The sequence below is a fragment of the Dendrobates tinctorius genome, unplaced genomic scaffold, assembly GCF_039654945.1.
Source record: "Dendrobates tinctorius isolate UK_male_01 unplaced genomic scaffold, ASM3965494v1 ptg000250l, whole genome shotgun sequence".
Classification (NCBI taxonomy): domain Eukaryota; kingdom Metazoa; phylum Chordata; class Amphibia; order Anura; family Dendrobatidae; genus Dendrobates; species Dendrobates tinctorius.
This window is the reverse complement of record NW_027361917.1, coordinates 6,985,897-6,998,987: the sequence shown is the minus strand read 5'-3', so window position 1 is coordinate 6,998,987 and position 13,091 is coordinate 6,985,897. Positions and strand designations below refer to the sequence as shown.

The following is a 13,091-nucleotide window of genomic DNA, read 5'->3' as shown; positions in this document are numbered from 1 at the left end:
TATGGCGAGAAAACATTGTATGGCTGAGTTGCGATGTTATATCGCTGTACACATGCATCCCGCATAATTTGGCTATGGAAGCTCTGGAGTATTTCTTACGGAGTTATAGTGAATATTCAGAAGATTTGATTAATTTTTTGTTGCAGGTTGTGTTTTTTCTTCTTAAACATTTTTTTTTGCATTTGATGGTACTATTTATTTACAGAAGTCTGGAGTCCCAATGGGAGCTAAGTACTCCCCATCCTTGGCTAATCTGACCATGGCATTTTGGGAAAAACAATTCATTTATTCAGTGAATAACCCTTATGTGCAGTGTATCCACTGATATGGTAGATACATCGATGATACCCTCATTATTTGGGAGGGTGATGTACTGTATCTACTATACCAGCATTTATGGATTACATTAACTCTAATACCTATAATATCAGATTCACTCATAAATCCAATAAAACCCAAATACCATTTCTAGATCTAGAACTACGGGGAAATGTAGGACAGGAAATTATGTCTAATACTTACTGTAAACCTATTACAGGGAACACCATATTACATTCCCAAAGTGGACATCCTAGGCATGTAATTAAATCTATTCCAGTTGGAAAACATATAAGGTTAAAAAGAAACTGCACGGAGAAACAGGTGAAAAATAAAGAATTTGATGCGCTGCACAAAAAATTTAAAAAACGAGGCTATGCAATTTGGATGTTAGAAAGAGCTAAAATCAGGGCAGATAATAGGGACAGAAAAGATTTATTGGAACCAAAAACTAATGTGAATCTTACAAAAAGGAGAGACGTGAATAAAAAAATATTTGTCAGTCTTGAATATAGTCTGCAATTTGACAAAATAAAGAGCATTTTTTTTAAATGCCTACCAATCCTCTATGAGGATGAAACATTAGCAAAAATATTAGATGCTGGTACTAATGTTGTTGCTAGACGAGCTCCCACTATTGGAGATATTGCATCCCCTAGTTTCGTTACATTTGTAGCATCTTCGGAAAATTGGCTAAAAACCACTGGTTTTTATAAATGCGGTTCTACTAAATGTAAAATGTGCAGATATGCACAAAAAACAAAAACATTCAATGACTCAGGCAATATCCAGAGGTATTACATCAAACAATTTATTAATTGCAATACAGAAAATGTGGTCTATAGGAAACATTGTAAAATATGCAATTTATCCTATGTAGGCTGTACAAGGAAACTAAAAACTTGCATCCTGGAGCATATTAGGGATGTAGAGAATAATAGTAGCAATACACGTAATATTTCTATGGTGTCTAAACATTTTCTAATGCAGCATAATGGGGATTTGGAGGTGATGTCAGTTGCAGGAATTTAATGGGTTAAAAATTCAAAGCGTGATGGGGATGGAAAAAGACGTCTTCTTACAAGAGAGGCTTTTTGGATATTCTGTCTGGGGTCTAGATATCCAAATGGGTTAAACAAAAGAACAGAGATCATGTATCATTATTGATGGTTATTGCTATATTTTAAATATTTGTATATATGTTAATTAATTTGTTTTTATGTGGTATTATTATGCAAACCTAGAGAATGTGGAGTTTTGCACACAGGACCTTTCTATTAGAACATGTGATAGAAGGTGATATCGTCATTGGTCTCTATGGAACATAGGCATTGTAGTAATGCTCACAGGACCTTTGGCTTGTTCATGTGATTTACATTGCAGTTCTCATTGGTCAGCACTAAGTATAAGGTTTGCATTATGTTAGTAATTTGCAGCTGGGATAAAGATCCATGTAGGGTCGAAACGCGTAGCTGGTGTTTCAGTGCCTCATAGCATATCCATCTACTCTTCAGGAGTAAGCCGCTGTACTATTTTAATTTTTTCAATAAAGCAAGAAATTTTCTCAGCTGTAACGCCCCTCATGTTTTTGTCTACTATCAACTATCGTTGGGTCCAGAAGAGGTTCCATGCTGTGGCTGTGGTTGGTAAGCTGGCTAGGGCTTTTTTAGTCCATTTTTTTTTTCTTCTATTTGTACTGTTCTGATACCAAAACTTTTTGTAACTGTTCGGACGAACCCGCTGGAACCGATCATCCAGGTGTCCGCCCATCTCTATTCGTGACCTCAAGCTGAAACGCACTTGGACTATGCAGCAGGACAATTATCCAAAACACACCAGCAAGTCCACCTCTGTATGGCTTAAGAAAAACAAAATTAAGACATTGGAGTGGCCTAGTTAAAGTCCGGACCTTAATCCGATTGAGATTGCTGTGGCACGACTTTAAAAATGTGGTTCATGCTTGGAAACCCTCCAATGTGGATGAATTACAACAATTCTGCAAAGATGAGTGGGCTAAAATTCCTCCAGAGTGTTGATTGTAGATCTTATTGCTAAGGGTGGCCCAACCAGTTATTAGGTTTAGAGGGCAATCACACAGGGCCCTGTAGGTTTGGATTTCTTTTTCCCATAATAATAAAGATCTTCATTTAAAAACTGCATTTTGTGTTTACTTGTGTTATCTTTGTCTAATATTTAAATTTGTTTGATGATCTGAAACATTTAAGTGTGACAGACATGCAAAAGAATAGAAAATCAGGAACGGGGCAAATACTTTTTTACACAACTGTAGATTGAACATGCTGTGCGGGATCAGATTGCTTTACATGCTGATAGCTTTGTAGCTTTCGTGGCTGCATTATTTAAAGCTGTGTCTGCCTCTCAGGTGATTGACAGCGCTGACCTGCCCGGGTAACATCTGATGCCTGCGCTCACTCACTGCTTTTCTGCTAATTCCAATAGTGGGTAAGTGCAGGTACCAGATTTATCCTAAGACTGCAAGGACTCTGGGTAAGCCAGTGGTGTCCACCACCCGAGAGAGGTGGGCGCATCCAAATTCATGAGCAAAACAGTGCACTAAAGTGCTCGGCCCCGTCAAGGGTACACTGAGCTCTGCAATTAGCAGCACACAAGACTTGAGAGCCTTTTTGCACAATGGAGAGACAGATTTATACAGTAACGATTTGATATTTATACGGTATAAGTCCCGTATCTGACTATGTGCTTAGTTTAAAGTGGGATTTCGTGGTGACGGACTCCCTTTACGGTTTTGTGCTCCTTTGATTTATTTTTTGGTCTTTCAGAGCATATGAAGAAAAACAAAATGAAGCAACTTTGTGTGGATTAAAGGTGTTGATTGAAAATTTCTTACCAATTTCTATCCAAAGCTCCAATTGCAAACTATGTATCTCCATGATAGCAGCCTGCATATTCTGATCCTGTATTAAAGGGGTTCTCCAAGTTTGGGGCTCAGTATGTGACTGCAGACTTCTGAATTCTCACAGAGCGAATAGTCCTCTTTCAGGATTCCACAGTGCAGGCACCGGGAGCGCCCGGTCATGTGACCGCAGGTATGCGATCTACATACTGCCGGGCAGGGGTGGGATTCAAATTTTTAACAACAGGTTGTGTTTGTGTATAGGAAAACCACACCCATGTTATGCCACACCCATTTACAACACACCCATTTAAAGCCACACCCACTTTAAGCCACACCTATTTTTAAGCCACACCCATTCACACACACCTTTTCCTCAAACATATTATACAAGTAGGGGCGCAGACAAACAGCTGTAAAAAAATAAATTGGAATGAGATCAGAACAGTGCATATTCTGGCCAGCGGCTCTCCTGACCCGAGTGTGACAGCTGCATATATTTCTATGCAGCTGTCTCACTTGACTGACCGGCTGGCCAGGCTGTGCACTACATTCTACAGTATAATGGCCCCACATGATGCTGCATACAGTATAATGGCCCCACATGATGCTGCATACAGTATAATGGCCCCATATACTGCTTCATACAGTATAATGGCCCCATATACTGCTCCATACAGTATAATGGCCCCACATGATGCTGCATACAGTATAACTGGCCCCACATGATGCTGCATACAGTATAACTGGCCCCATATACTGCTTCATACAGTATAATGGCCCCACATGATGCTGCATACAGTATAATGGCCCCACATGATGCTCCATACTGTATAATCGCCCCACATGATGCTTCATACAGTATAATTGCCTCACAAGATGCTCCATACAGTATAATGGCCCCATATACTGCTTCATACAGTATAATGGCCTCACATGATGCTCCATACAGTATAATGCTAAAAAGAGAAAAGAAAGCACTACCATAACATGCACACTACACCAATTAATAAACAAAGTAGTGAAAACAAGGCTTTATTGGTACACACAATGGAAAAGTGCATAATAAAACACAATTAAAAACAAGGACCCAGAACCGGGTACCTGCCAATGTGCAGACATGTCGCATAATATAATACAGTATAATGGCCCCACATGATGCTCCATACAGTATAATGGCCCCACATGATGCTCCATACAGTATAATGGCCCCATATAATGCTCCATACTGTATAATGGCCGCATATACTGCTTCATACAGTATAATGGCCCCATATACTGCTCCATACAGTATAATGGCCCCACATGATGCTGCATACAATATAATGGCCCCATATACTGCTCCATACTGTATAATGGCCCCACATGATGCTCCACACTGTATAATGGCTCCACATGATGCTCCATACAGTATAATGGCCACACATGATGCTCCATACAGTATAATGGCCCCATATACTGCTTCATACTGTATAATGGCCCCATATACTGCTCCATACAGTATAATGGCCCCACATGATGCTCCATACTGTATAATGGCCCCATATAATGCTCCATACTGTATAATGGACGCATATACTGCTTCATACTGTATAATGGCCCCATATACTGCCCCCACATGATACTCCATACAGTATAATGGCCCCACATGATGCTCTATACAGTATAATGGCCCCATATACTGCTCCATACAGTATAATGGCCCCACATGATGCTTCATACAGTATAATGGCCCCACATGATGCCGCATACAATATAATGGCCCCATATACTGCTCCATACTGTATAATGGCCCCACATGATGCTCCACACTGTATAATGGCTCCACATGATGATGCATACAGTATAATGGCCACACATGATGCTCCATACAGTATAATGGCCCCATATACTGCTTCATACTGTATAACGGCCCCATATACTGCTCCATACAGTGTAATGGCCCCATATACTGCTCCATATTGTATAATGGCCCCACATGAGCTCTTTCTCATCCTCCCCCGTCCCCCTGGGCTCATTATCATCCTCCCCCTGTCCTCCAGGGCTCATTCTCATCCTCCTATCCCCCTGGGCTCATTCTCATCCTCCTCCTGTCCCCCTGGGCTCATTCTCATCCTCCTCCTGTCCCCCTGGGCTTATTCTCATCCTCCTCCCGTCCTCATTTTCATCCCCCCCGTCCCCATGGGCTCATTCTCATCCTTCCCCTATCCCCTTGGGCTCATTTTCATCCTCCTCCTGTCCCCCTGGGCTCATTTTCATCCTCCTCCCGTCCCCCTGGGCTCATTTTCATCCTCCTCCCGTCCCCCTGGGCTCATTCTCATCCTTCCCCGTCCCCCTAGGCTCATTCTCATCCTCCTCCACTGTCCCCCTAGGCTCATTCTCCCCCCTTGTATGCATGACTGGGCTCACCTGAGTCCTCCCGCGGTCCTTGCATGTAAATCCAGGCGCCTGTATCTTCTTCCTGCATTGAGCGGTCACGTGGTACCGTTAATTAAGGTCATGAATATGGACGCCACGCCTATGGGAGGGGAGTGGTGTCCATATTCATTACTGTAATGAGCGGTACCACGTGACCGCTCACACAGGAAGACTAGAGGATACCAGCGTACAGAGCTGCAGGCACCGCTAAAGGAGGTGAGTATGATGTCTTCAGGAGGGGAGGAGGGGAGGACCGACCCCGCACTAATACTAAAAAAAAAAAAAAACTTGCCCCTCTACCACCCGGCCCAGCCTGCTCTTGGTGGCAGTACCGGATCGCGGCTCTGAGTCTCTCAGAAACCGGCTGCTTTTTTAACAAGCGGTTCCATCGAACCAGGGAGAACCGGACGAATCCCACCCCTGCTGCCGGGCACATTTCGACTAGATTTCTCTATACTCGCTCAATTCTCTTGTACTGAGTGAGGTCGCGGCACGTGACCGTGTGTCTGCAAATCACATACTTGCAGTCACACCCCCACCCGTTCCCAGGACCGGAGAATTCTGACAGTGCGCACTGCATGCTGTGGGGATTCACAAGTCTGAAGCCATATAGAATGACTGCAGACCTGAACCCCAATCATAGACAGCCCCTATAAACCCTTGATACACTTCACATGACCGTTGACCAATTCTTTGGCAGGCAGCCATCTTACCTGACTCCTCCATACATATAAGCGCTTACTCGTCTATGAGAGCGTCGCTGTCAGACAACTGTGGCAACTGCTCATCTTTGGAGAACAAAGATAATTTGACATGCCAGATCCCTATCCCTTCCCCCAAAATCACCTGTCATCTCATCCCCACCGCATTAGACTGTCTGCTGAAGCCATCAGGTTTGGGGGGCCTGATTGACGTTAGTCCACAGACTCCCTAAACTCATCACCTGTCTCCTATCTCCTCTTTTTCCTGTCCTGATCTGGCTGTACACCACTAAAATGATACTCTGAGAAGCCCACTTGACCAAGTAGCGCCCCTCACCCTCAGAACCTCCAAACACAGAGTAAAACAGCCCTGGCTCACATCGCAAACTCGATTCCTGCAGCGATGCTCAAGGAGTGCTGAACGCCTATGGAGGAAAACTTGCACACCAGAAGGCTTCATCCACTACAAATTTATGTTCCGTACCTATAACTCTGCTATTCACCTTGCCAAACAGACCTACTACACCACCCTGATCTCCTCACCATCTAACAACCCAAAAAAACTTTTTGACACCTTTCATTCCCTCCTCAGTCCAAAAACACAGGCCCTTATCACAGACATTTGTGCTGACGACCTGGCCTCCCACTTTATAGGGAAAATAGAGAATATCTATCAGGAAACCTGCTCCCAGCCACCAAGTGCTGTGACTTCCATCCCTCCCTGCATCTCCCCTGGCTCATTCTGCACATTTGATCCCATCACAGAAGAAGAAGTCTCCAGGCTCCTCTCTTCTTCTTGTCCCACTACATGCACTACCGACCCCATTCTCTCACATCTCCTCCAGTCTCTCTCTCCAATCGTCACTACTCACCTAACTGCAATCTTCAATCTCTCTCTCTCCTCTGGCATTTTCCTCTCCTTCAAACACTCTATCAACACTCCATTATTAAAAAAACCCTCTCTCGACCCATCTCGCACAAATAACTACCATCCAGTCTCTAACCTCCCCTACATCTCTAAACTCTTGGAGAGCCTAGTCTACTCCCGCCTTACCCATTACCTCTCCACTCAATCCCTCCTAGACCCTTCACAGTCTGGCTTCCGCTCTTTACATTCGACAGAAACTGCACTCAAAGTGACCAACGTCCTTCTGACAGCAAAACACAACGATGACCACTCTCTGCTCATTTTTCTCGACTTCTCTACAGCTTTTGACACTGTTGACCACCGTCTCCTACTCTCTATGCTCCAGTCAATAGGCATAAGGGACACTGCTCTCTCCTAGTTCTCTTCCTATCTTTCTGACCACTCCTTCAGTGTATTGTTCGCTGGGTCCACTTCGTCTCTTCTTCTCATTGTTAGTGTACCTCAAGGCTGAGTCCTTGGCCCCATTCTCTTCTCTCTCTACATGGCCCCAATTGGACAGACCATCAGCAGATTTGGCTTTCAGTACCATCTTTATGCTGATGACACACAACTATACATGTCATCCCCTGAATTTACCCACGCTGTACTATAGAACGCCAGTGACTGTCCGCAGTCTCCAACATCATGTCCGCTAGCTATCTGAAACTCAACCTTTCCAAAACTGAACTTCTGCTCCCGCTGTCAATGCATAGCGGCTGAAACACGAAAACCATAGAAAATGTCATGAAGAGCTACAGCAAAGTTGCTTTTCTTTATTTATTTAAGAAAAAAAACAATTGGTTGTGACGGTGGACATAAGCCTTTGGGTATTCCTAATTCTGGGATATATCATTCTATGTGTAACATATCCCACTATGTGGCTTCTCGTGAACAGTCTTATCCTGCACCATGCCCAAGTCAATATTTGCGCTGCTAGAGAAATAATGTCATGTGAAAGGAGCGAGCTCCCGAGTCAATAAACACATTGTTACACACTTTCTTTGATTTGCCTGTACCCATTGTATTCTGCAGTGTCTGTTGTCCCATTAATTACCAACTTGTGGCACACAAAGATGGCGCAGCTCCCGGCACCATGAGAGCTGCTAAACTTCTCGCATACTGTGTGTGACATGCTGGACGCTCATTGATACTGTGCAAGGGAATGTAATCACCTATGGGCAGCACGGTGGCTCAGTGGTTCGAATCCCACCAAGGACAACATCTGCAAGGAGTTTGTATGTTCTCCCCGTGTTTGCGTGGGTTTCCTCCGGGTACTCCGGTTTCCTCCCACATTCCAAAGACATACTGATAGGGAAATTAGATTGTGAGCCCCATTGGGGACAGTGATGAAAATGTGTGCAAACTGTAAAGTACTGCGGAATATGTTAGCGCTATATAAAAATAAAGATTATTATTACCTCCTTAAAGGGGATATCCAGGACTTTAAAAAAAAGGAACCAGAAGCAACTACCTGCCTGTTTAACCTGACACCGGTCATTGATTGGTCCTGCCCGAGATTCAGCCACATGCCTTTTTTCTAAAGACCCAGATATCCTCTTTAAAAATGAAAATGGATGAAAGCCTAAAAGAAGCAAACCAGCAAATAAAGAAATGATGATCAGTACGGTATGGAGATGTCACAACATTTACTTTAGAAGGAAAAGTCACAGCCCCTGTGTTCTTCATGGGTGAAGCATGGTAGGATAAGTACAAGATATATGGTCAAGGCAAAAATAAGGACATAGTATAAGACTTACCCACACTAGACTGGGTTTCATCATGGTCATCTCGACCCTCCGTCACGTTGCTCAAGAAGTGATTGCTAGAGAGCTTCATTGGTTTCCCGGTTACAACATTCTTTGGGATAGTAACATTTTTTTTCTGTAAGTATTTGTAGCAAAACTATATAGAAACATACAGGAGCCAAGCAGCCAACCGAGGCAATAATCCACAATGCAGCAGAACATATACATATGGCAACAATGCATTATAACTTGAATGCCAGCCATACATAGAAAACACGCGTTGACTTTATAACTTGGCAGCTTTGTCTCCTGACTGCCCCATAGCCACGTGGTGAGTGCTGGGTGTGTATTTCTACAAGAAGACGCATAGGAATGGGCACCTCAAAAGCTAACATCCATGATCCTTCTTCTTCTCCAGAGTCTTTAATCTAATGTGTTTTGCCCAAGTATGAAAAATACATTAGTCAATTCCATGAGTATAACAAATATTATACCAATTTCTGTCCAATCAGGACAATAGCAAACTAAATCAGAGTAAATATCAAATGTATCTGTTTATCTGTCAGAAAACTGATTTTACAGATAAAAATTGGTCTGCCATTTACAATGATTGCAGCGTGTGAACTGTATGTATAAGATATGTCAAAGACAACTCCACTAGACAGAGTAGGAAAGTTTAAAGAGAACGTCTCAGTAGAATCACCCCTCCTAAACCATCTATATGGGTACACAAGGCATAGAAAACTGAATAAAATGATACATTGATATCTGCGATCTTATGTCTTATTCCAGAGAAATCCATGTTTTTCTTAATATGTAAATGAGCTGTTGTTATACCGTGATGACTCCGGAGTGGACCCTCTGGGTCATGGCACCCACCTTCCCTGGGCGAGCTGGCCTAGTGAGGACCACCCCCTACAGGGAGTGTCAGGGCAAGCCCAAGGGGGTAAGATACCACGACTGCTGGAACCAGGTGGCCAGCTCACAGGAGACAGGAATGAGTGTGTTTGAAGGATGCAACAGAGAGTGAGCTGTAGACAGGAGAGCTCAAAGCGTGGTCTCAGCAGTACGCAGGGTATGGACCGTACAGAGCATGTACACGGGAGTGCGCTAGATACTGAACTGTGTAAGGCGGGTGTACAAGAGCACGTGTGGCGCGTACAGGCGGGCTAAGCAGGATGTGTGCAAGGAAGCACACCAAAATAAGGGACAGACAGAGCACAGAGCAGAGCGTAAGTACGGAGCATGTGCCAGGGGGCACAGCAGGGCAAAGCACAGAGACAGGGCAAAAGGCAGAGGACCCGAGTACAGCGCGCAGCCAAGCAAGGACCGAACCGACCAAGCCAGGAAGCACAACAATAATCAGGCACCTCCCACAGGGGGAGGTAGACTGATATAGCACATGAGCACTTGGACTTCCGGGTCAGGTCCTCCATGACATAGAGAGGACGAGGTCAGAGACAGAGCAGAGAAGAGCGCGCATGCGTAAAGGAGCGCAGCGCAACCATGGGGCTAAGTGCGAGAGGTGCGTATGCGCACCCAACGAGACCCCCGGAGTGGGCGCAGCTCTGGAAGAGGTGACATCGGACCCAAAGCCCTGCCCCCAGGAGAGAGCGGTGTGACAGCTGTTAAAATCTATAGGCCGGACATAGATGTCCTGAGAATCTGCCTCCAGAGATTATTTTACATGAAAGGAAGAGTGACCAGTGTGAGACAAGTAAATCAGACTGTCCGTCATTACATATAAGTAAAGACTGCTTGCAGTACTCCAATATAGATACATGTATATGACACCTAAGCCCAAATGTAGACTCAATGTCAGAGAAGTCTCAAAGAGCCCACCTGGTAAAAAACTTCAATTAATGAAAAAGATGACATCCAAATTCAGGTTAAAAAAAAATCCCAAAAATTTATTTTATTCTGCCACAGATGCGATATTTCAATTTGTCAAACGTCTTTGTCATGCTTGAAAAAGCCTTATGACAGGTCGAAACGTCGCAACTATGGCAGAATAAAACATGGGATTTTTTCACCTGATTTTGGATGCTGTATTTTTTATTCGTTGATGTCAGTCGTTACATGTCTCAAACTGCTTACGTCCCCTTTCATTTAACATAATGTCATGGGTGTGTCAGGTATGATAGACAGTAATCCTGGATCTTTGCGATTAGCTCAAGCACCTTCTTGATTTTTTGCATCTCTGTTATGAAGCGATATCCTTCTCCCTCTAGGACCCAACAGTTACCTCCACCTTCTGCTGCTAATTACACACCTGTGCTGTAGGTTTAAATACATTCAACTGCTGTAGCATGGTGCTGGTGTTAGCTCATAGTGCACACAACACAGGCACGTTTCTTAATCCTTCACCCAGCGTGACACATAATCCCTGGAGGCAGATTGTCAGGAGATCTTTGTCCCACCTATAGATCTTAACGGCTCAATTACATATTAGGAAAAATGTAGATTTCTCTGGAATAAAACATCAGATTGCAGATATCAAGGTATCATTTTATTCAACTTTTATGACCTACATGCTCATATAGATGGATTTGGAGGGTTGATCCTACTGACAGATTCCTATTTAATTTGGGGGTTGATCATAACAAATTAGGATGAGAACTGCTTCTACCTTAACAAATTATCTGCGGGTATAAATAGCTACCTCAGCCAATTTGATCATCCGAAGAACTGATCAAAAATCTGTATATTTAACTGGTCTCATGCATACAGACAATTAATACATTCCTTTAGACTGGGATCAGACGGACATATGTTCTCTCATGCGAGAGAATTGGGATGATTATGCTCATGAGTCTCAGCTCAAACTCTGTCACAATTTGATCCGAGTGTCATCTTAGTGTGATCCGATTCTTTCACATTAGGCTAGTTAAACACTAGCGTATAGAGGAGCTGCGGACTTCCTCCGTGAAGCTCCGCCCACTGCCGCAACTCCTCCGTTCAGCTCCGCCTATGTCAGCATGCGGCCTGCGTACCCTATCTTTAGCAATGGGTACGCAGGCCATGCCGATGTATGCGGATGCCTCCGCATGCGTCGTTTTGACGGTGCGGCAACCGCAACAAAATCCAACACGTTGCATTCAGCGCAGGTCGCCGCACCATCAAAACAACGCATGCGGAGGAATCCGCATACATCGGAATGGCCTGTGTACCCAATGCTAAAGATAGGGTACGCAGGCCGCATGCAGATGTAGGCGGAGCTGAACGGAGGAGATGCGGAAGTGGGCGGAGCTTCACAGAGTAAATCCGCATCCCTCCGCAGCTCTGCCATATGCTAGTGTGAAACTAGCCTTAGATAATTGCAGCACAGGTGTGGAAAAGATGGAGAAATTAATTTCTCCATCTTCTCCATGGTCCCTGTCCGCATACATCGGACTGCACTCGGATTTCACCAGTCTGATGTTTTACATGCAGCCACAGACTTGTATGGGTGTGCAAGGTCCGATGCACTCGCAGCACGCTGCAATTTTTTTCTCATCGCTATTCGGCACTGCCCCATAGTATAACATTGGGCCGAGTGCTGCCTGATAAAACATCGGAGAGCACTCAGCTGTGTTATACGTTACTGTGTGCAAGCCATAATAAGCAGTAACAATGATTATCAGAAATGTTTGCTGTCTCCACATACAATATCTACTTTTACTAGAGACACATAAAAAAATCCACCTTGTATGGACCATATAGAAAGAAACATCCCATTAATGTTCACCTTGAAGGAGTCACATTACTAACCTTGTCTGTTACTAGTACATAATTCAGCCTCAAACTGACTTCATAGCCGTCTTCGTGCATCGTCGCTGAGATGATCTGCAATGGAGAAAACAACATTAATTCCAAACAATGATAGAAAGAGGAACATTTTCCAAAAATCTCTTACAACAAAGTGCGATAACTCAACTGTACTTATGTGTTTAGAATCTAAGATAATAAAACCATGGCCAGAACAAATGACTAAAATTTAGTGTTATACTATGGATGATTCACTGAACCCTGAAGATGTTCCTTATCCCGACACATGACCCTAACAGACCAGTCCTAGAATTAATCCCGAGTCCTACAGTGGCATACGTAAATATTGTTATTACAGTGTTTAAAAAATTAAGACCTCA

The 13,091-nt window shown here is 43.8% G+C and overlaps 1 protein-coding gene across 5 annotated transcripts in view; it reads right to left on the bottom strand.

Moving 5' to 3' along the window:
• Positions 1-13,091, bottom strand: part of DZANK1 (double zinc ribbon and ankyrin repeat domains 1) — a 114,345-nt gene that overhangs the window by 16,399 nt on the left and 84,855 nt on the right. For 4 of the 5 annotated variants that reach the window (XM_073557440.1, XM_073557439.1, XM_073557438.1 and 1 more), the window contains exons 15-17: positions 12,715-12,789; positions 8,977-9,076; positions 8,691-8,801 (exon numbers count right to left, since the gene is read on the bottom strand). In XM_073557440.1, the coding sequence (XP_073413541.1) occupies positions 8,691-8,801; positions 8,977-9,076; positions 12,715-12,789 (286 nt within the window). The remainder of the gene's footprint in view (positions 1-8,690; positions 8,802-8,976; positions 9,077-12,714; positions 12,790-13,091) is intronic. The other variant, XM_073557441.1, reaches the window with a different exon arrangement.